Source organism: Syzygium oleosum, unplaced genomic scaffold (assembly GCF_021117445.2).
Source record: "Syzygium oleosum isolate NSW1041296 unplaced genomic scaffold, Sole_v2.1 Sole_v2.48, whole genome shotgun sequence".
NCBI lineage: Eukaryota > Viridiplantae > Streptophyta > Magnoliopsida > Myrtales > Myrtaceae > Syzygium > Syzygium oleosum.
The window spans coordinates 1900936-1924762 of record NW_026607532.1 but is presented as its reverse complement, the minus strand read 5'-3'; the positions used below and the strand labels follow the sequence as shown (position 1 = coordinate 1924762).

The following is a 23827-nucleotide window of genomic DNA, read 5'->3' as shown; positions in this document are numbered from 1 at the left end:
GTTGAAGGGCAATAATCTGAAAGAAAAAGGGCTTTGAGGAGTAAATTGTATAATCGAAAAAGGCAAAGGGAAGGGCAAACTCACTTGCAGGCTAAAAACCATGATGCATTTGGATTTGTCTTCAGGGCATGAATAATACTGAAGTGGGTCAATCCTGCGTGTTAACAAAGATGTGGGATGCTGACAAGTTGCAAAAGCATCTGATGCATTAAGCCAATTATTTCCCCAGACATCAGCGTTGCATCAATCATCAGGCTCAAATTCTGGCAATTATATCTTTTGGTCTTCCACGGCCGTTCCGGCAGAATTGATAACATGCTAGCCTTTTCTTTCTGCTGTTATGGCGTTCCACTTGCGAGATAAATTTTAAATCAAATTGCTTTTCAGCTCAGCCTAGTTCAAGCTTTGGCTGCATTTAGCAATCTTAACCAGTGGAGGGAGTGGACATGCTTTAGCAGATGGCACCACAAAATTTGTCGAGGTCTCTTCTCTTCTGTATATCGACATTGCTAGCTCGTGTATTCAGACACCAAAACAGAAAAGAAAGGAAGGTATTGCTTGTGACCTAAGAAAACCGGGGGGGGGGGGGGGGGAGGACCAGGATGGGGTTTGGTAGGGTGGAGGAAGGGATAATGCAAATTCGAAAGTTTCTCTCCTGTTTTACATCAATTTCGAGTCTCGATATAATTTGGTTTCGCAACGGGACAATCATATCAGTATCGACACAGAAACTTGGGATCTTCTCCATACATAAAACAGAAACAGTTTCACCATCCCTTTTCCGACTGACATTGCCTGGTCACCATAGTATATTCCTGACATTTATAACATCGTATATTCATGTCACTCTCTGATTCTGGAGTTTCACATACTACACAAGACATGATGTAAAGTCGTAGTGCGTTTCCATTCAAGAAGCTCCGTATAGTCTTCTCTCTCCACAGGCTACACTCGAGGATGACATCAAATGAACTTGGTCCCTACTGTCTCTCTTTCGGGCAGCAAGAAAAAAAGGATTGATTCCGCCATTTTCATCTTTAAATATCAAGATTTGCGTCAGACAATAGAAATTGAGATGTGCAGTTATGACTGGCAACCGCGGGGCGGAATAACCCTTGAAGACGGCCATTTCTGTTTTGCACCCGACAGATGGGCACGGCACATGAATTAGCCAAGAGCCCGACGAGTGAAAGTTGTAAACCGATATAAGAGGCACCTTCCACGAATGGGGGTAGATGCAGAACACTCAGCAAGTTTATCATGATAAGCAGTACGGACTAAGCACTTCTACCACCCGAGTTTCCAACTTCACCATGATTACAAGCAAATCGTGAGTTCTCGTTGACTAGTACGACACGAATTCAGGAGTCGAACTGAACTTCGTACCATGACTCTGCGACATTGATGCTCAGCCGACATACGATATACTTTTGCAACCAAGCTCTGAGAAAATATGTCAATTTGTCGCATTTGACTTCGAGAAGGCGTTCACATAGTATATTTTTTTAACTCGTTTGTAGAAGTATCAACCCCCTTAAATGTCAACCCTACTACATGCTGATCTGAGCTCGACGACCAGTAGCAACAGAAGTTTTTCCATGGTAACCCAACCTTATTTGATCTTAAACAAATTGCATCTGATCTGAGCAAACAAAACATCGTTTAACATTATTTGAATCCTGCCACAAATCCAAATAGAAAATTCTTAGCACTGGACTCTGTGTAGCGTAAGAACATGCTTGAGCTCACCATGGCACATCTCTGCACCCTGCACTAGATACCATATGTGGTCTGACAAATAACGCGACCGGCTTTTATTCTATCAGACCGAAGTATAGCATAATGCTTTATAACCCTCTATGCTCAGCAACAATTACCAACTCGGTGAATACATGAGGAGAAAACGTTAAAAATCATTCCATTTTTCTATATGCATCTACTCGAGGTCGAGACCATAGCTTGATCTCAAAGAAATCTGAAGCTGAAAAAGGAAAATTGTCTCTGATATAAGAAGAAAAAAGCATAGCACACATACAACAGTGACCATATGAACAAATGAAGCGTAATCAGAACGTGGTAATAAAACAAACAACAGGCTTACATCAAAGAAGCATTCGGCCAAGTGTAGGATATTCTGGGGACCTGTACCAGATCTTGCAAGTAGCAACCAACATAGGATCTCTTCCAACCAAACTGAATTTGACTGTTCTCCTCAGCGAAATCCAAAGGGCAAAGGAATACCAGAGCGGCCACCCCGTCATCTTCACCCAAATGCTCCCCAAAGAATTCAAAGAATGTGTCCTAGATTCTAACGAGCAAAAATCCAATCCACATCATCACTGGGATCTCCTCCTCAGGTGCTGGGATACAGGGTATCCCTCAAAGAAATCCAAGACAGCAGTCTCCAAATCCTCAACCGAGTACTTTATATAGTTCTCCGGGTGCTTCCCACTTTCGATATGGCTTCTGAAGCGCCCCAAGAATGACCTGTAAGCCGGAATCAACTTCTCCGATATTGAAATACGAAGCTCCTCCCTAAGCTGAGCGTCAGGCACAAACCATGTGGCCTGGGTCCGATGAACCTCCTCAAACATGGCATTGAAAGCCTTGAACCTCTCCCTAAGAGCATTTCTCGACACCCCAGATGAGAAGCTACCACTAACATGTAACCCCTCATCTCTTAGGCAATACAATACCCTAACCCATGTCGCTCGCTGGTAACTAGTCGCCGCCTGCCTAAACTTGCCGGTCATCTTCCTCAGATAATCGTCACTGATCATTTCCCTCAACTCCGGCGACCCTTTCACCTTTTGAACAATGTAATGAACATTGTTCATCATAAACAGGTGTGCCAGTGAATCATCTCTGTAGTGCTTGGACTTGCCCTCCAAATTAAATTGCAGGATCACAATAATCCAAATCAAATGAAGCGCCAGAGGGCTCTTCCCTTCGAATTCGGCAAACTCCATATCCGGGATCGTAGGATCGCCTGAGTACCTCGAACCGGTCGACGGCTTCGACACTATGAGCTCGGCCAAGGTCTGCTTATAATCCGATATCAAACTTATGTAATTCATCACATACCTCGTCAAGGGATGAATTGTCCCACCCGGCACCGGGACCTGCGACGGCTCCCGCAGCACCGCGTTCTCGAACTCCGACAGAATTCCCCGTGCGGCCTCCCCGAGCCGGGACACAATCTCGGCCGCCTGAACCCGTATTGACTCTGCCGATTTACACTGGAAAACCACATCGATATCGGGAATCAAGTCCATCAACGCATCATGGAGGTCCAAAGTCTTGAACAGCTTCTCGGGTGACCGTCTGCTGATGCTGATCGCCTCCGCGAAATTAAACAACTGTATCGCAGGTCCCTTCACAGTCTCCATAAAGCAAGCATCCTCAATTTTAGTACCGATGCCATAGAAAATCTCTTCGCACAGCTTCTTCTCACTTGAGAACAAAACCCTAATGCAAGCCTTCGCCGCGCGAATCCATCGCCTGATTTTCACCTCCAGAGCATCCCAGTCGAGCCTCTGTATGTCACCGATGCTCAGCTTCTCAAACCCTAATCTCCTGAAGCTCGCGTCAACAGCTGATTTCCTCACGCTCCCGTACACCTGAACACACTCTCGCATGTACCCGCACGAGATCATCCTCTCCGCGATGCATCGGAGGTCGTAGATGGCCTCGGACGGCACGAGATCAATCTCGCGGATGCTGCTCGAGGACCGATAGCTGATGCCGCTACCGCTCTTCCTGCTCGATTCGGCCTTCACTTCGTCGGAGCTCAGATCCAGCCCGGAGCTCAGATCCAGCCCCTTGTGCGTCGAATCGTCGTCGGCGTAGAGGTCGACTTCAGCGCTGTCCGCGGAGGAGATCGACGAGTGGACCGAGGAAGACGACTCGGTCGTGAGCGAGTCAGCCTCGAGTGGACTCGTGTGACTCAGGAGAATGTAGCGGAACTCGTCCTCCAGCCTCGCCATCGCGATCTGGACGGCGGAGCTGACCTTGTCGCCCCCCTCGCCGCCGCCGCCGCCGCCCTCCGACAGGGTGACGGAGGACATGGAGATGTGGAGCTCGTCGACGGCGCAGAGGTAGCGGTCGATCTCGTCGCGGTCGGACTGGAAGATCATCTTCTCGCGGGCGTCCTCGGAGGCCGTGGAGTCCCACCGGAGGATTATCTGCTCGGCCGCATCGATGGGCATGGGGCTGCTGCGGAGGGACTTTTCCGGCGAGTCCATGATCGGAAGCCGGAATCAAGAAAGCAGTGGGGAAACACAGAGAGAGAGAGAGAGAGAGAGAGAGAGAGAGAAAGGTAGGATCTTTACGCGAGTTTCCGCTCGGTCGATCCTTTTCCGATGATGGGTCTGTATAATTATAGGGAAAGATGAGAGGGAGAGAGAGAGAGAGCAACTTTCTTCTCGTTTTCTCGACTGTTTTTGGCCTTTTGCAGAGGAGAGTTTGCTACTCCTGGGTGGGTGTGCGCGCTTTCGAGCTTTTTTCCTTCCACCGATTGAGTTTCTCCTCCTCCTCCTCCTCCTTCTCCTCCTCCTACTTTTCAACCCTTTTTTAAATTTCTAGGCAAAAGGAAGGAAGGAAGGGAGAAGAAGAAGAAGAAGAAGAAGAAGATAGTCGTTTTTGTGTTTTTCTTTTCCTCCTCTCTTTTTCGCGGAGAAAATGTTTCGCGGGGATTGCGATTGGAGGGTGGTCTGCGAAGGCAGCTCTCTCGTTGGATTTTTTCTCCCTTCTGTTTTTTTGTATGGGGGTGGAGTTTTGTCTGAATTCTGAGGTGTAAGATTTTGATTTTTCAGTGGTCGATTCGACTGTGGAAAGGTAAGAGAGAGAGAGAAGAGAGAGGGGAGACAGGTTTTTTTGACGCCTTTCTCTCTTCCTGTGCGGCGATGTTTCCACCGTTGACCTTTGGGCCGTGCCCCGGTGACCGGAATATCCGCCGGAATATTGCCGGGGGGGAGGGACACGTTCTCGATCTGCTTGAGCTTCCCGGATTTATGAATCCGAATCCGCCGAATATCATCCGCCGTCCACGAACTTCAATCGGCCCCCTTTACGAGACAGAACAAAAAAGTTATCATTTTATATGTTAGGCTTAGTTTTTAGTGCACAGTTTGTTTGATGGCCTGAATAAGGAGCGATCGAATGCTGTTCTCATCAATTCTTGGGATGACTTTGTTCCGACCTTAGGAGTGGGGATAGTTCTACAGTTTATCTTAAAGTTGCAACGGTTGGTCGCGGGTCGCCGTGGATCGGCTACCCCACTGTTGCGGTAGTAGCCACGGCGTAGTGTTGCGTTGGAGATAAAAGATCCGGATTCTGGATCCGCGACGAACGCGATCACCGCCACCGTAGTAGCAGTCGCCGCCGTTGAGTGGGTAGGACCAATGCGACGGTGGTGGTCCTGCAACTATCAAGCCCGCTCATGCCGTGTCTACTCTTTTTTTTTTTTGGATTAATATCACGAAAAACTCTAAACTGGTACCACTGTGACAATTTTACCTCGAACTATTTTTTTTATCACAAAAAACCTTAAACTAGTACACTTATAATACATTTATCCCAAGCTAATTTTTTGACAGTCAAAAATCCAAAACTAGTACACTTGTGACGATTTTACTCCGAACTAATTTTTTGACTACCAAAAACCCAAAACTAGTACACTTGTGATAATTTTACCCCAAATTAATCTTTTGACAACTAAAAATCCCAAATTGGTACATTTGTGACAAATTTACCCTTCGTTAGTATCCGTTAAATTAGATTAATATCACGAAAAATCATATATTGGTAAACTTGTGACAAACAGAGGGGTAAAACCCAAAATCGGTACGCCTATCAATTACTACGTGTCATTAAACTTAGCAATTTGACAGTAAAATTTGACAGAAACTAACGGAGTGTAAATTTGTCATAGGTGTACCAGTTTGGGATTTTTTGTGGTTAAAAAATTAGTTTGGATGTAAAATTATCACAAGTGTACCGGTGTGGAGTTTTTTGTGGTCAAAAAAATAATTCGGGGTAAAATTATCACAATTGTACCAGTTTTGAGTTTTTTGTGGTCAAAAAAGTAGTTTTTGGTAAATTTATCACAGGTGTACCAGTTCGTGGTATTAACCCTTTTTTTTCATTTTTACTAAAAGTAAGCTTTTCTTTTCGAATTTCTACTTTTTTTTATGGCCACGCTAGCAACGAATGTACCGATTAAAAGTAAAAAAAAGACACGCGCCTTCGGATTGCCGCCTTAATTTTCTGTTGCCGAATTAGCACTTCGGTAGCCACATTTAACCGAAGGACTGACGGTAAAACGTACCGGAACGATTTTGGACCAAAAAAAAAAAGAAGTAAATCGACGATTTTGAATTTCGAACAAAAGTAAAGGAACTATCGATGTCGTTCCACCTAAAATAAAATGTAAACATTAGTGAGAAAAGTAGTTTCCTTCATCACAACTGGAGCTTCTGAAATTGCTGGGCATTTAAATTTCAAACCACCAACACCTGAACAAACGCATCTCGGTCATTTTCCTCCGAATTTCGCGGAAACAATCTGAAAGTGACGCTTATGGAAGTACTGTGTTTTGATGTTCTTGTCAAGAATAGCGTATATCATAAATAACGATTATTTACATTGAAAAACAAAAAAAAAGTGCTGGTATCAAATTTTTTTTCTATCAAAGTATACGAGGCCTAGTAGCAAAATAGCAATCGCGGCACATTTCGACCGTCGATAATTCGACGTGCTATATCTGTAGTCGATGCATAATAGCACCTAACGGAAGGGAGGGCGGCGGTCACTCTGTACGTCGACCAGGGAGTCCAACTCAGGCGTCCATTGCTCACAACCGAAACAGCGTCACAGCAATCAGTCTTCTGAAAAGTCTATCTTGATTCCATCACCAGTGTTGTAGAGTATCCAAATGTTGTTCCGGTTAATTCCAAAAAAAAAAAAAGCATCAATTTTATTTTGAGTTATAATTTTGATCCGAACTTTTTTTTATTTTAGTAAATATAACTAACATTTATTCAAGTCCCAAATGTGGCTCCCATTAACCAAAGCTTGAGATCTTATAGATTGTTACAAGCACTTTGGCAAGGCACATCTTTATATCTCCTTCACTTTACTTTCTAATAATGCATTTATTAATATTCATCATTAGAGCCCGATATATTAAATGAGATCAATTGATTAATGTCCATTCGACGTAGACTTCGAAGTTTCAGAGGGAGGGCTTGGACTTGTTTCATAAAAAAAGGTTGGTGGTGCTCCACAACTTTAGATTACGACGAAACAGTGGAGGCCGGCTAGAGAATCTAGAGATCTTTTTGACTTGCTAATGAAGTTAATAAGACTGTGAACAACTTCACCGTTATTCCTTCAAGATATGGTTCATAAAAGAAGATAATGAATAGTGCTTTGAATCCATCTAGCAAGCGACATGAATTTATTACTGAGGTGGAGTAATCAAGTTGGACATTTCAACGGAACCAGATTTGAGATTTAAGTGAAAATCGGTGATTTTTTATAAGACGAAAAAAGGTCCGGGCAAGAATTGTCACTCAGGTTAAAGTTAAAGTTTATTTTTTATTTTTTAGAATTAGCCCTTGCTGTTCCCAAAGCAAACCGAATCTCGGGTCGATCGATCGAGCTGCTCTCGCGTGCATCATTTGTCCAGGGTTGCTCGCTGCAATAAGAGCCTAATCATGCTGGCAACTGATTAACAAAACGAATTAGCTGTCTCGGTTTGGGCCATGTACGATATTAGGGTGTAGATTAATCAAGAAGCTTAAGGATCAAAGTCAAACAATCCGCGGATCAATAGATTAAGGCCAGCATTCACGTGCGTGCATTGCTTGCACGTACGCAAGAGATTTATACAAAAAAAGAATCGGGGCATTTGCAAATAGTTTTTGTTTCCATATCGTTGTGATCTCTGGGAAATCTTTTTTTTTTTTTATAACAGGTGTCGGGTTTCGATAGGCCAGTGCATAAAACAAGAACAATTATTAACAAAATAATCGATAAACGACAGTCTAGAGCAAGAGGAAATGAATTTTAATGAGGCGCACGAGTGGGTGCATGGGATTCGAGGCACTCTCCCATGTGATGTCCCCGCTTGCATGTCCAGCCAATTAAAATTTGAAAGAAAATTTTCATTTCTAGAAGGAGATCATGCAATCCCTTTTTCCTATGGTCTAGATTAAGATTAACGAGCATCGCGGGGACGCTAATCGAACTTCTGTGATTAGGAAAAAGTTCGATCGCCATTGCATTGGCTATATCAACGCCGTACATGCCTCGAGAAGAATCAATTCAATTTTTCCTTTCAAACTTTGGTCTTCTCGAACCTTGATTACTGGAGCAGGAGGCCCTTGGAGAAGAACAGCTCTCACAGGGACTCGAACCTCTTTTCGAGGTGCGGTCTTGCTTGCTTATGGGATCGGTCCATTTCATTCGAGAGTTATTGCACGATATCAAAGTTTTCTCATCAAATTAAAGGGGAAGTAGATCGATTCTTTTGGGTCATTTTCTTTGGAAATTTCCCGAAAGTCATAGCAAGATGGTAACACTTTTCTAGAAACATACGACCAACCACGCAAGTCGCGAATTCAAAGAAGACACGGATCTTCAATCAAGCTTGACTAAGCTTTGTAGTGTCAAAGTACATATTCACTGTCCGGATACAATGTGCAAGTATGGGACTTTGTGTAAGAATCTATTTTTATTTATTTTTGGGTATTGCTAAACTTTGTAAAAAAAAAATTGCATTTTATTAAATGGGATTCCAGAGCAGAAAGGGGTGTGCTGTTGAGTGCCAGGTGAAGAATAGCATATGAATTTGAGCCTTTTTTTTTTGTTTTTTGGTCCTTCCTTAAGAACCGTATAATGTATAAAATAGTGTAGAAGATACAGCTGTATTTGGCTTGCAGAGTAAGGTTGACTTGCATGCTCTACTATATACCTGTCAATGAGTTGGAATGGAACTTGTTGGTTACAATTAGGGTCAGGCCACTCCCATTTTCTATTGTATTTTTTTTTTCGTATTTTTCTATGATGCACTTCGCTTCATCTTATTTTGTTATTTCATCGGTGCATTTTTCTTTCACTCACATCGAATGTGAAATGACCATATTTATCAACAGAATTTAGCGCTGCAATTGCAAAGATATCTAATTTAAAAAGTTTTGAAAACCAGTGACATTTATTTGATCCATAATTATTTTATAAGATTGATTTTCTTTTGAGGATAGCACGATATGCGGTCGGCAAAATTCGTATTGGGTTTCTGAAATTGAGGAACTTTATATGAGAGTACTTCAAATACATGCGATAACAAAATTGCTTGAAGTTGCACTAATGTGCTGTTCAAATGGCTCCTTTGTGATTTCATTTTTTGCCTAATTCAAATGTTTTGCTGATTGAGTCGTTTGTACTGCTTCTTCCCCGTGGATCGTTGGATTCCTCCACTGCTTGGAAATACCGTGAGGAACAGAGAGTGTTTGAAAGTTAATTGGCACAGGCTTATCTGGTTGAACAGGCTGTCTGCTTTGGATCGAATTAGCTCGTTGGGTCTCCTTCTGGCAATCCCCTTTGTTTGCCCCGAAAGCAGGCTAAATGAATCGAGGGATCATCATCTGTTCTTCAGAGTTCAGCTTTCCTTCTCAGGTTAAGCAGGAATGTGTTGTGTTGTGTTGTTACTCTGCTGTGGTAATAGAATCCCCCAAATATGGAATTCCGAGTTGGCTTTGGCTTAAAAGTGCCAATTAAAGTTGGCATGAAAAGCAAGAAATGAGGTGTTGCATATTAGAATATGTAAACATCATGTCGTACATTCTTATGACGGCTTAAACTTTTCGAATAATTGGCGGTTGTTTCGCAAAATTTTATTTTGCACTGAGCAGGAGGTCCCAGGTTCAAATCTTTCCCAGCCCTTATTTACCTCGCATATTATATATTTCCACGCTTTATGTTCAGTCCAAATCTTTCCCAATCTTTAGGTCGGCCTTAATTTGTTGTCCACGCCTGCACGTACCAAAACAAATATGTGCAAAAATTGTCTGGCGGGTGCGACCTTTATAGCTAGATGACCTTGCCCAGCCCGCCAAGGGCGCCCTTCCGGCCATTTGTGGCCCGGGCGAGCTCGTAGGCCGCCGAGCGCATGATCAGATCTCCCTTTTTTCGGACGTTTAAAATAGTTGGGCCAAATGAAACATGCCAACCCGCCCATTACTTGCCCAGGCCTGTGCAATTCGAGCCCAATAAGGATTGACTCTTTATCTGAGCCAATTTAGATGATGGACTGGCCAGTCTGTTGGGCTTTGAGGCCTATAATCATTTATACTTCTTTATTCGCATCTCCCTCCTCGCTATAAATTTATCGAGAAAGGAGTCTATATAATGAATATTCATTTGGGTTATTCACATTCTTCGTATGGTTTGCTATTGTTTTCATCTCAATAATTCGAGTCGACTTGCCCTGAATCAGGGTCATTCCAAGTTTAGCCACATTAAGAGTTGAGTTCAGAAGATTATATTAATTAATTTCGATAATCAATAAGAGGGATCATATCATAATGTCCTTCTTCTAATGACAAATGTATTTCATAAACTAAGTAGATCAGTCAACAAAGTTGCAGATTTTACTCTAAAAAGTCAATTGGTAATCATCAACCATGAAAAATGAGGGAAATATCGGTCCAGAAACAGAAATTAGAATTTGGAATGGTGCAGCTGCAATTGTTGATTCTTGTCATTTTTGTTAAATGCATGCGAATATAATCATTTTACCCTTTTTTTTCCTCTGCCAGCGTAGGCATGTTCATCACGACATTGGCGCGGGGGGGGGAGTTTTTTCTACACCTTAGAGTGAATATAAGCATTTCGACCTAACTATGTTGAGAGTTTCTCGGTTGAGTATTCCACTTGACCATGTTCATTGTTCAAGCAATAATTAGGTGATGAAATGAGGGGGGACCTACTTCAGCATCATGGTAGGTGAGACTTGTACCAGTTTCAATTCCAACTTGTTAATCAACTTCATTGGATAAGCAAGTAAACAGAAAGTTCCTTTCGTCTTCCCTTGGTCCACCTCCACCACTCTCTCTCTCTCTCTCTCTCTCTCTCTCTCTCTCTCTCTCTCTCTCTCCAAGTACAGACAGGTGAAGTGCATGCTTATGTCTCAATCATTGCTTCTATCTTTATTCCTTTTCCTCCCAGAATGCATGTACAACACGTGCTTGAATTCAGAGAAAGATGCGATGAATTTTGTAGAATTCAAAGATAAGGAAAGAAAAAGAAATCAAGGCACATCTCTCAAAAACTAATCAGGTTCAACGAAAATTCTTTGAACATGGCCTTTCCTATATTCTTCCTGTCCCATTCCTCACCAAATCATTAGATAGCTAAGGAAAAAGGGAAGAGAAGAAACAAAACGGGAAAAGAAGACAGAGACTAGAGAGACTTCAAGAACTTGCTTCCCTTTCATAAGCAAGCAAGCATTTGAGAGAGAGAGAGAAAGAGAGAGAGATTGGTTTTGTAGGTGAAATGGAGAAATCAAGCTTTCAACAGATGTTCAACCAGTTGAGCCATCGTTTGAAGGAGAAGAGAGCCCTTACTGGAATAGCTGAGAAAATGGAGGACCAAGGTCAGAGGCTTTTATCTTTCCCCAGCATTCATCTTCACAAAGATGGAGGACAAAACCCTTTTTATTCCTTTTCTAGCGGTATAAAGTTTCGTTTTTGAGATTCATAATCGTATTGATGGTAAAAAAAGATGCACTTTTTATTGTGCTAAAACCTTTGATTACAGGCGTTAGTTCTTCCAATATTGGTCTTTGCATTCTCTTTTAGCTTTTCTTGAAGCAGTTTGATAAATAAAAAGCAAGGACTGGAAATTAGAATCCTCTCAACACTAAAATATATCTGTTCTCAAATAACATGCCATGAACTCAAATATCAAGTCGGTACTATTTTCAGAAGTGGAAGTAGTGTCGATGACGATCTTCCAGCTCAGTAGAGCGAGTTAATTTATACAAGGGAATTACGTTCCCCGAAAACAGAGTTTTCATGGCAAAAACATAGGAATATATAAATTTTTGAACAAAAATTGCACTTCGCACCTTTTGTTCGAAATGGTGAAGTTTCAGGTTCGATTCCTACCCGAAGCAACAATGGGCCACAAGAAAGTAAATCCCAAATTCTCTACTCTTGACGTGGATGTAATTTTCCTTTAGAACGCGGACTTAAAATGGCGCCTGAAATCTGGCCTTCGATGTTACTTGACTGCGAAAAAAAAAAAACCTACTCAAAATTTGTACTAGCCTGTATTTTTCTCGAATACGTTGCCTCCTACGATGAACATAATGCTTTCAAATGCTATGTGCGAGGAAACTACGTCATTACCCTCATGTTGTACCAAAGAAGTGCAATCGACAATGAGAGTAAATTAAGTAGATAGAGAGAGCGAGTGAGCAAATGAGCTGATCTCGTTGAAATAATGTATCGTTTCATTTATAAGACAAATTTGTTGCTAACCCTTACAAAAATGCAGCGATAAGATCAGATGATTCAGCTCAGCCACAACGGAAAACGATGAACTTGTTGAAGAACATGGAGTGTTCAGCCCCCGCATCATCCCACGTTGGTGATCAATCCTCCAAGGAAAACTCCATAGCAAATGCAGCACCGAATGACCTCAGGTGCCGTTTTCATGTCAAAGCTGTAGATCTACAACTTATGAATTGTATATACAGTGTTGATATCTGCAATGCTACTGGAGCTGTGATTGGATTGGATATATTTAATATCCCATATTTGGGTGTCAAATCTTTTTCTTGATATATACCATGGTGGAATTTCCTAACATGCGTAGTTGATACATATCTCCCGCTTGTGTCAGGAAAGATGTTAATAACAAAATGGTGAAAAATGATCAAATAACCATATTTTACGCCGGAAGCGTGCACGTCTTTGATGATTTTCCGGTTGACAAGATGAAGGCAGTGATGAGTTATGCTGCAAAATTTAGCCCCGATCACATTTCCAGTCATTTGGTTATCAATGGTGGTGGAAGTAACAAGACTGGTCATGCAAAACTCATGGCCAGTGCACAAAATAGTAGTGTTGGAGCTGGACTTTCCACATATCAAGAACTTCTTCAAGCCAAAACTGAAGCTGCTGCTTCTGGTAATTGCAAATAAACAGATGATTAAGCATCAGTTAGCTCTGTTAAATAGTTAACTTGCTCTCTGATGTAATATCTTTTTCTCTTTTTTACTTTAGATCTGCCTATTGCAAGGAGGGCTTCACTTCACAGATTCCTATCAAAGAGAAAGGACAGGTGAGCTTTCTTCTTCATTGGTTTCAAAGGATTTGGACTGTTCCAGAACAAAAAAAAAGTGTTATCTGAAAATTGTTGCTAACAAAGAAGTATCATCTTGAAAGGAATGCAAATATAATGGAAGCTTGTTCATGGGTCTAGGTCCCCAAGAAGGGTCATCTTGTCGTGATCCAATTGGATTAGAAGCGTTTAACCCGACCCAGATAAACAACCCCGTAAAACAGTGTCAGTGTCACACAAGAATATTAGGGGAAAAGTGTCAAAAAAGTCCTAAACCTTTTGCATTGGTGCCAATTGAGTTCTAAACCTTTTTTTGGTGCCAATTCAGTCCTAAACCTTTTTCATTGGTACCAATTCAGTCCTAAACCTTTTATATCTGTGCCAATTCAATCCTTCCTGTTAATTTAGCTCAAAAAGGTTTATGACTGAATTGACACCAATGCAAAAGGTTTAGAACTCAAGTGGCACCAAAAAAAGGTTTAGAACTCAAGTGGCACCAAAAAAAGGTTTAGGACTGAATTGGCATCAATGCAAAAGGTTTAAGATTGAATTGGCACCAAAAAAAGGTTTAGGACTAAATTGGCACAAATGCCAAAGGTTTATGACTGAATTGGCAAAAAAAAAAGGTTTAGGACTAAATTGGCACCAATACAAAAGGTTTAGGATTTTTTTGACACTTTTGCCGAAGATTAGTGTTACTGACAGCTAGAAGGACTAGTGTTACTATGGGATGAAATAACAATGTCAGTGTCACACTAGAAGATTTTGCATGAACTCATTTTAGTAGACCGAGCTGTTGAGATTCGTAGATATAATGAGACCCTAATCAAATCTTAGGAAATTTTTAACGTTGTAATGGAATTGTAATGTCAATGATAGAATGAATCTACAGACGATATCAGTTACTAGTTAGTTTGAGCTAAAAGAGAGGCTCTGAACACAAATTTGGGATGTCTATAGGAACTTCTTTCATAAGGCGCGAACTTCTTCAAATTATCGAATACAATGCGATTCATGCTTTCTTTGCTCACACTTGTTTTTTCAGGGCTTCGGCGAGAGCTCCTTACGTGAGGAACTCTCCTACTGCAGCATCCAGACACGAGGAGGGTAGTTCAATTCATCTTCCTCAAAGCTGATTCTTCAGAGAGCCTTGAACTCAGACTCTAGGGTTTATAATTATCAGCTTTGAATTCATCTGAAAAAGTACTTGCTTTGGGTTATTTGAATTATAAATTTGGTCCCCCTGCTTATATCAAATTTCACGTTGTTTCCCGACTTGTCTGTCACAATGTAACCTGAAATGGAGGAAAGGATCAGACATATTCTTGGGCCAATTCCGTTGACATGAGCAATCAGACTTTACCAAGAGTCTGTAGAAAATCTATATGCATCATTAATTCCTTGCAAGGAGCAACTTTCACTTGCGATAAATGGTTGTTCTTGCTGGAAAATAAAATGTGTTGGCGGGACCAAAAGTGACTTGCTCTAAAGTTAGAGGGTGACATCGTGAAAGAAAGTTGAGGACCACGCTGCAAGAAAAGACACCAATCGAGAGACCAAATCTATATTCAAACCAGGATTAGGGCCCCATTTATTTCTTATATGCACAATATTAATTTCGTAATGGCGTGACAAGGTTAAATGCAGTTATAAGAAAACTCTCATTTTGAGCATACTTTGTAGCCTGTCCAGGAATAATTACCACAAGAAGTTCCACGGTTCGAGTTAGAACAATATACATGATCGACTATGGGTCACTAACCAAACTCCAGCTGCAGGTTATTTCTAACTGCCTAAGCTTCTGCCTGAGAACTATGTTAGGGTCATGGATACTACAAATATCTTGGAAATGAACTGTAGTGACACTCAATATCAACCTTCTTAAGTGCCCAAGCAATCAGGATTGTTGGTTTTGGATTGCCAGATCATGTGAACGTTTCAAACCTCCAACCTTCAATCTCTAAAAAAAAAGATTAAAAAAAGTGGAGAAAGGAAGAGCAAACTTCCATTTGAATTATTCACCTCTCAGAAGTTCTTACAAAGTAAAGGTGCGATCAGCCAACATTTCGATGTTACAAAACATAGATCTAATGGAAAAAATGAAATCAAGATGTACACAACATGAAAGAAAACTGAACCTGCTTCGCTACATGTGTACAGATGCAAAACTTGATTGATCCGCAAGACAAGTCGGTGCCTCTTAGCCGCGAGCTATTGATAACCTCTACTAAACTACGATTTTACTACTTTACCAATCAAGCAAGCTGCCATTATTAGTCTGATTCCAACCTTGCAATATACTTGTCATAAAATTTCGCCGCTCGCTCAAGGTCGCCCAGCTCAGTGTAACAATCAGCAATTGCTCCGTAAGCTTCTGTATTTCCTGAATCCTCCCCTATTCTCTCAGAAATCTGCAGAACCATTGCATGGTATTGAATGGCTTCACGAAACTTGCCCTGCCTCTGAAGTGAGGCTCCTGAAATCAAATTCAGATATGAAGACAATCAATCCTGGTACTCCTTTTCACTTTCATTAGCTAACTCAAATGCTACTAAAATGAAGGAAATGCTTGCAGCTGCAGTGATCAACAAGGATATATTTCCTTCAAATGTTATAAGTGACTTTTACGAAGAAATAGGAATAATAAGAACTAAATCCTTGGAAACCCTGTTGCCCTCTCACAATATATTAGTAAAATGAAACCTGATGGAATGATAAAAGGAAAAGTCCATCTCATACTAAGATATCTAATATATAACTCAACAAGTAGAAGACACACCCAAGCCTCTAGCAGCCTTTTTCTCCTCGATAGGATCCTCCAGAACCTGTGCTAGCTCCAAACCTGCCTTGAATTCCCTCAATGCTTTCTCTGGATCTTGATTCCTCAAAAAGTTCTTCCCAGATTTTAGTCGAGAAATTAACTCTTCCTTCCTTGGATCAACGATAACTTCACTTTCTGCAATTCGAGTACCTACGGGAGCATAACTCAAGCTTGGGGCATAAGATTCAATCTTAGCTTGTCTTCTTAAAGCTGCATTGATCTGGCGCAGCTGCTCATTAAGCCGCGCAAGTTCACCTCTCCTTTGTCGTGCAAGTAACCCTTTCATGAAGTTATCAAGTTATCAGGATGACACTATAACAGACTTATGCTTCTAATTTTCTGCTAAAACTAATATCCTCTATACACATATTATAACGAAATCTCAACTTGCAAATTCAATGCAAATAGTGAAACAGATACATAACATGTTCTATAAATTTACCTCCAACAGTGGCTCCAACAAGGGCTACAAAAAGCAGCAAAGGCATATTGAGTAAGGAATTCTCAGCCTCACAGGTTTCAGCCAAAGCTTGAAAAGGTGCTGTCAACATGAGGCCATTAGTGATGAGGAGAGCCGCAGCAGGGAACTTGAAATGTAATCTTTCCTGGAACCAGAATAAACTATAATCAGATGCCACAATTTAATGTCACCAATATGCTTTTCAAGTTTCAAAGCTCGGTATACAAATAAGTGAATCTATGCCTCATCTGCGATGGTTTCAATAGCTTGTCCACACTTTCTAACCAGGAAGAGGGAGAGAACCATATGGTAAATGTGAGCTGTGGGTGTATATTCGTTCAGACTGGAAATGAAGTAAAACCATAAATTCGAATACCCTCATTTGCAAATTTCAAGAGAAAAAGAAAAGCAATCACGGGCCTGACGAGAGAGAACACAAAATTAACATGTGAAGACTCACCAGCATACCTGATGAGCTGGTAAATGTTGCATGATGGTGGTGTAAAATCGGTTTCCTGTTTTGTACTGGATAATGAATCTCAAATGGTTCACAGGAAGCATGCCCGAACTTCTTGAATTTAGCAGGAAGAGATGCTGGTTTCCCTGCTTAAGAGAACTAACTATTATGAGAAACAAACACCATGGTGATTTGTGAACTCTTGGTAAGCAATCTAGGCTGACCAAAAAAAAAGTAGAAACATAGAGTTCTGATGGGTGATACCAAATTCAATGAGCAACTAATGTTTGTGGAATTCACTTTATGAAACCTTCCTATTCACTATGGAGGGTGATGAACATGAGGTTCATCTAGTTCATCTCAATAACACAAGACAATCAAATTTACAATCACTTATTCGGGGACATAATCATGCAAATGTAGTTCCACACTAGAGCTAACAGTCCTTTTATGCCTAAAGCACATCCATCCTCGTGATCTTCGTGGGAATTCACTATTGCTACGTGCATTCAACTGCATATACTAAGTTCTCAAAGTCATGGGAATTATCAGAACTAACCCACCATCGAAACAACTGTTTTCAAATCCAATTAATGCATAGAGTGCTTCCTCGACACTCTTGATTTATACATGCCCCCAGGCTTGTGATTTAGGGAAAGATTGATTTTCCCCTTAAACAACTCCGAATCGCACACAAAACATTTACAACAGGACACAGACTTACTTATGGCTAAAAGCTCAAATCTTTAAGCTGCACCAACTGAATTTCGAGCAAAATGGAACCCAACGCAACGCCAAGCGCACTCAATTCCATCACACAGCTCATCACATTAGCACAACCTCATAAATTCAAAAATGCTCCGTAACAGCTCCGAGAATCATAGCTCGAGCCCTAATTTTTCCTCACAGTACCACCGTTACTCGACCGATATTCAAGAGCAGGAGCTACGGATCAGTTCGAGACTCCAATCACAACACATACAGCCGAGAGCAAGCGAAGCAAGTGAAGCGAGAAGAATTTCCTCCTCCGAGGAGGAGAGAGAAACTGACCGGAGAGGCGGTTCTTGACGGAGGACTGATCGGAGTGCGGAGATTGCGGCGAGATTGGCCGAGCGAAGAAGCAAGAGCAGCGGACGATCGCCATCTTCTTCTTCTTCTTCTTCTTCTTCTTCGTCTGCTTCAAGCGATAAACCGTTGATAGTTTCAGTGGGCTTTTTGTGTGCGGGGCTATGAAGCTTTTCGACCTCGGTTGTTCACAAAATTACGAGGATGTGCCACTGGATGATGAGGAGTTATCTGATGGACGAGGGTCTACCTCCTCATCCCTGGGCGGTCCAATCAGTGGAGAGGGAAATCGTAAGTCGCTCTTTTTCTTTTTCTGTTTTGGATTAATGATGCGTTATTCTTAATTTGGATATTTCACCTGCTCTTCGTCTCCTCCTTATATTCGAATTAATCTAATTCTATGCATATGTTATCTTACGAAGATTCGTACGCTGCACGAATGCACTCCACTCCCATATTATACTTCATCAATTATAGAATTTATTATATCCGAGCAAGCCCTTAAAATGTTTCATCTCTATCTTCATTCAGATCTCGAGATCATCGTGATGTAAAACTTTCAGAGAGTATTCCCTCTCTCCAGGGAAAATAAAGATATGAAAGGAATTAGGGAGTGAGGCGTGCGGGCACCGACACGTTAAAATAAGGTATGTAACTGTTAAACCTGTTAAACGGGTGGGTCGGGTCATAAATGGTCCGACCCAAATTGACTCATTAACCCGTTTATGACCCATTTATTTGTAATGTAAATATCCCGACCCATACCCAACCCAACTCATATTGCTAAAACACTTCTATTTTTAACTCAATATAGGAAAACTTATTTCTTATGACTTTTTTTAAAAATTATACTACTAAAACATTTTCATACAAAATAATTTTTAATTATTTAATTATTTTAAATATTTTATTATTTTTTAAAATCCAATTTTTAATTATTTTTAATTTTTCCTTTATTTTTGGCCGGTGGCCGGCCACAACGACGGCCGGCGTCCAGCCACCGACCATAGGTGAGGCCGAGCTCGCTGATTTGACGAAGCTGAGGCCGGCGCCTCGAGCTCGTTCGATTTCGGCGAGCTGAGCCTCGCCAACCTCGGGCGAGCTCGACTCTCGCCAGATCGACGAGGCCCTGGTCTCGTCGGAATCGTCGAGCTTGACCTTGCTTGAGGCCGACGAGGCGAGGCCTCGCCAAATCGGCGACCTCGAGTCTCGCCCGAGGTCGGCGACCTCGAGTCTCGCTAGATTGGCGAGGCCGAGCTTGCCCGATTTCGGCGATCCTGAGGCCTCGCCGACCTGTGGCGGGGTCGTTCCTCCCCTGTGGCCGATGGGCGGTCGCTGGCTGTTGCCGTGGCCGGCCACCGGCCGAAAAGAGAAAGAGAAAAAAAAAAGAAAAAAAAAAGAAAAAGAAAAAAAAGTAAAGAAAAAATAAAAAAAATTCGATTTAAAAAAATATATTTTTACAAAAAGGAGGTGGGCTTAATGAGTGGGTTGAAAATGGGTTCCATACTCAATTCATTAAGACCCATTTAAGACCAATTTAAGATAGACTCTTCAAAATTGTATTGACCAATTTATTTTTTAAATGGGTAATATATGGGTTTTAAGACCCATTTAACAGGTCTAGTAACCGTGAAACCCACTGTCCTTGCAATGCAAATGGATGGGTCACAAAGGCTCTCGTAAGAGCAAAAGCTTCATTCTTTTGATGAGGCTAGATTCTTAACCGAACGTCAATGATCAAAGGAAAGCTCCTGATTTCTATTTGTGGCTCAATTACTCTAATTAAAGACAAAGGAAATGTCTAACTCATGACCATGCTTAAGCGAGATTCCGAGGGAGCATTGGGGCAATCTTACTGTGAAGGAGACATTTAGGGCCCGTTTGGAAAGTTATCAAATAGTGAAAGTTTCGGTTCTTTTCTTCTCAGAATTAGTTTGGGAACAGAAATCCGTTTGTTAAGTTTTTTGTGCTCGTGCACAAATTTGCAAAAAATTGTTCCCATAATCATTTTTGGAACAGAATCAAGAAGCAAAAAAAAGTAGCTTCTTGATTATAGGAACAATTTTTTCATTTCTGATTTTTCTTGCTTTTCTTCTTCTTTCTTGGTTTGTTGTTCTTCTTTCTTCTGGGCCTGCCGCCGGCCACCGGCTACTGGCCACAAGCCAGGGCTGGTGAGGGCGTTGCGGCCCTCGCCGGTGGCCGGCGAGGGTCCCCTTCGCCGCCTGGGTGAGGGCGACTCGCGGCCGCGACGGCGAGGTCTCGCCGTTGTGACCGGTGAGGCCGGTAGCGGTGAGGGCCATGACGCCCTCGCCGGCCCTGGCCTGTGGCCGGTCGTTGGCGCCGGCGACCGGCCATGGCCAAGGAAGGGAAGGGAAAGAAAGAAAAAAAAAGAAAAAAAGAGAGAAAGAAATATTAAAAAATTCAAAATATTATTAATAAAAAGAAATTTTGTGTAGTTACCAAATGCATTTACGTTCTTTGTCTATTCTAAGAATAGAAATTTGGGGTAGTTACCAAACGCCTTCAAATGCTTAGAAATTGTTCCTGGGCATGAAATAAAAAAAATCATTTTTGAGCGGAATTAGTTCCCGGACACAGAATCGTTGCCATGCGCACCATTGTTTAAGTGAGATTCCGAGGGAGCAGTCCTCGTTATGGTATCACCTTCCAGGAATGTCTAACTCATGACCATACCTTTTTTTTTCTTTAATCAGTCACTTGAAGAAGCTCAGATCTGTTCCTTTATTGGCTTAATTAGATTTTACTAGTTGAGCTCTCGAGGAGAGGGAAAGATAATGGAATACGCCCATGGTCCGATGTTGATCTGTTCATGAAGGTAGATGCTATTATTGTTTTAACTTATTGCAAATGATCGGATTCGCGCATCCGCACACTCATGCACACCTCGTACATGTATGCGCCTTCGGCACTCTATTTCTAAATTCAGGCAATTGATATTGGATCCAGGATAAATCTCATTGCCGAATAATTAACATATGCTCGAGGTTAGTTCTTGAATAGCCATCTCGGAGTAATATAAGTTGTCCATTGCGTTGCGATGGATACTCTCTCCATGAAGTCAATTGAGTCTTAGAATTACTGATCAATGTGTATTTTGATGGAACAGCTCCGACATATGCAAGGACACCATCCTTGGAGATGAAATGAAACGGGGACTTTCCTGGTGGATAAGAAAAAAGCGAGTGACAATAGGTTAATCTGGGTTATCACCAACGTTGCCAATAATTTCATTGCCGAGTGTCCGAGCAATGGAAAAGAAATCTTTTAGCAAAATGATTAGCTCTTTCCGTACTACGTGTTATTCAGATGGAACTAATTGCACGACCAAATAAATCAAATAGAGGCACTATTAGGATATATGACTGCAACGCAAGTTAGCACTCCCATCTTTCCTTTTACTTCTGATGGATCCTTGGCATGTGAAAAGTGCCGATCTTGCATCTCCATCTCTCAATCATTAGTGCTTAGATAAACAGGCCGCGTTCAGATCACAAGTGATCTCTTCTATCGTGCAGGTGAGATAATGGGATCGATGAAAACTCTTCCAATGGATGAGAAATCAACCGTATGGACAGCTCGACACCGTTTCAAATTGCTAGCCGCGTGCAACATATCGCCCCTGTAGTCGATTCTACCAATATTCATGTCCCTCCTCCAAAGAGCCATCCCTAATTATATAGCTATAATCAATGCCATGTCGGATTTTTCATCAATGGAAATCGCCAACCTTACTTAAGTAAACGTTTTCTTTTTAAGGGTTATAGCACTCAAGTGATCCATAGAAATAATATGACACTAACGTTAGTGTCATACGAAAGTTGAGGTACTGGTGATATCCTTTATTCTAGATATTGTATTGGCATCTAATCAACCAAGCTACATTTAGTGATGATAACTAAGACTTGATAATGTTGATTTTTGTCACGGTTGTTGCTTCTATCAGAAATATCAGACAAATGGATGTGTTTGGACTCATTGACAACAAAGTAAGGCAATTTTGATGACTATTTTGCAAAGCGATCAGGACAATGCACTAAAAAAGTTTTTAATGGTTTGTTAGCATTGTGGTAATTCCTTTTATATATTCAATACCTTTTGTTTAGCTGATATTAAATTCCAAAACATATTTTAACGGGAGCTGCAAATTCAAAGTATAGTCCGCATCACATTTTAAGATACTCCTTAATCAAATTTTATTGTAATTCTAAATAATATCTCATGCTTATTTTACTTTGATATCAATTTCTTCTCATAAAGATGTCAAAATATGGGGTTTGCAGTATTTCATTATTGTGACATGAATGTCTACATAACACGTTAAAGATCTTAATGTCAATAAAGATATATTAACATAGTAGCATGATACAACCATATTAAGATTTATAATGTTTGAAAAAATAATTAACTTGAACTATCGATAAATGCAAAATATATAAACAATCAGCTGTTGGCAAAGAAATTTACACAAGAAAAGGAAGGAATATTAAAAATAAATCAAGGGACTTCTAGATATGCAATTTGCGGGAAAGAAATATTGTGAATTTCTTTTAAAATATAAAAAAAACTAGTGCATATTTCTACAAGATATCCAACCATTCGTTTTGTCTTACATTATCATTACAACGTCATGGATTATTAGATATTCATCAAAAAGAAGAATTTTCGTAAAAAAGAAAGCAGAAATATATGAAATTTGCAGATGATCTTGAAAAAATCATCTCTAATTCTCTACAAATAGAGAGGAGCAAATGGCCTAGAGAGACGAGATTATTTAACTCTCATGAAGGATGCGTTCGTTTCGCGGAAAATGAGTAATTTGAAAAATATTTTTCGAAAAATGATTGCTTATTTCATCTAGAAAAATAAATGAATTGAAATTTTTTTATTGCCCATGAAAATAGTTAGGCATAAATTGTTATTGATGATAAAAATATTTTTCATTGACTAATTTTTCTAAACAATATAAGCAATCATTTTTCAGAAAATATTTTCTAAATCACTCATTTTCTGCGAAATGAACGCACTCGAAGATTCTATACAAATACCTTGCTTACTTTTTGTACACCAAGTCAATGGCACGAAGGTGAAGATTTTGACAAATGAAGAAAAACTATCAAGAGAGGGTTATTAACAATCTTACCTTATACCTTCTCTTTCACGATTTTTAAAATTAATTTCATATTATTTTATGTACTTGAAATATTGCATGTCCTCATATCATGATTCAACGAATATTACGATTCTATATCCCATGTTTTCTTTTAATCGAATGTTAAATCTATGTAATAGAGTTTGGATCTAGTTTAAATAACATTTGATGTAAACTCTAACGAGGAATTTAATTGATGTGAATATTTATTTTGTTAGAATTTTTTGCCTATTATTTCTCCAATGAAAATTTAGGTCGATAACATCATTTGAAATAATATAATAAATAGTTGTAAATATTTGGGATCGCGCAAGCATCTTGCTTGTTTCCAATAATTATGAACAAGGACATAAAACGATGACATTTGATTGAATGCTTAGGGCGCGAATGTTAACCATTCTATTTTTCCGTTTTTCTATTGTTTTTGTTTCTAGGAACAAGTTTGGAACAAAAATCCATTTGGTAAAAATAATTTTATTTTTCTATTTTCGATACAAATTT

At 40.6% G+C, this 23827-nt stretch overlaps 2 protein-coding genes and 1 pseudogene across 4 annotated transcripts; 1 reads left to right on the top strand and 2 right to left on the bottom strand.

The window, feature by feature from the left end:
- Window positions 1–1638: 1638 nt before the first annotated feature.
- Window positions 1639–4244, bottom strand: LOC115662809 (exocyst complex component EXO70A1-like). 3 transcript variants are annotated; one of them, XR_008815478.1, is made up of 2 exons: window positions 2102–4244; window positions 1639–1981 (listed from the first exon to the last, which is right to left on the bottom strand). XR_008815478.1 is itself a non-coding variant. In XM_056306841.1 (1 exon), exon 1 carries the CDS (start codon window positions 4242–4244, stop codon window positions 2337–2339), a length of 1908 nt encoding a protein of 635 aa, XP_056162816.1. In that variant the 3' UTR covers window positions 1639–2336. The 3 variants fall into 3 exon arrangements, 1 of the variants encoding a protein (XP_056162816.1); XR_008815479.1 differs by having other exon boundaries at window positions 1639–1679; XM_056306841.1 differs by having other exon boundaries at window positions 1639–4244.
- A 7081-nt stretch (window positions 4245–11325) lies between these two features.
- On the top strand, window positions 11326–14625 carry LOC115681436 (protein TIFY 10B-like). The gene is made up of 5 exons (XM_030605385.2): window positions 11326–11659; window positions 12565–12712; window positions 12913–13199; window positions 13296–13353; window positions 14399–14625. The coding sequence occupies exons 1-5, from the start codon at window positions 11560–11562 to the stop codon at window positions 14487–14489; spliced, it is 684 nt and encodes a 227-aa protein (XP_030461245.2). The 5' UTR covers window positions 11326–11559; the 3' UTR covers window positions 14490–14625.
- A 720-nt stretch (window positions 14626–15345) lies between these two features.
- On the bottom strand, window positions 15346–18250 carry LOC130136724 (protein FLUORESCENT IN BLUE LIGHT, chloroplastic-like; annotated as a pseudogene).
- Window positions 18251–23827: the final 5577 nt, after the last annotated feature.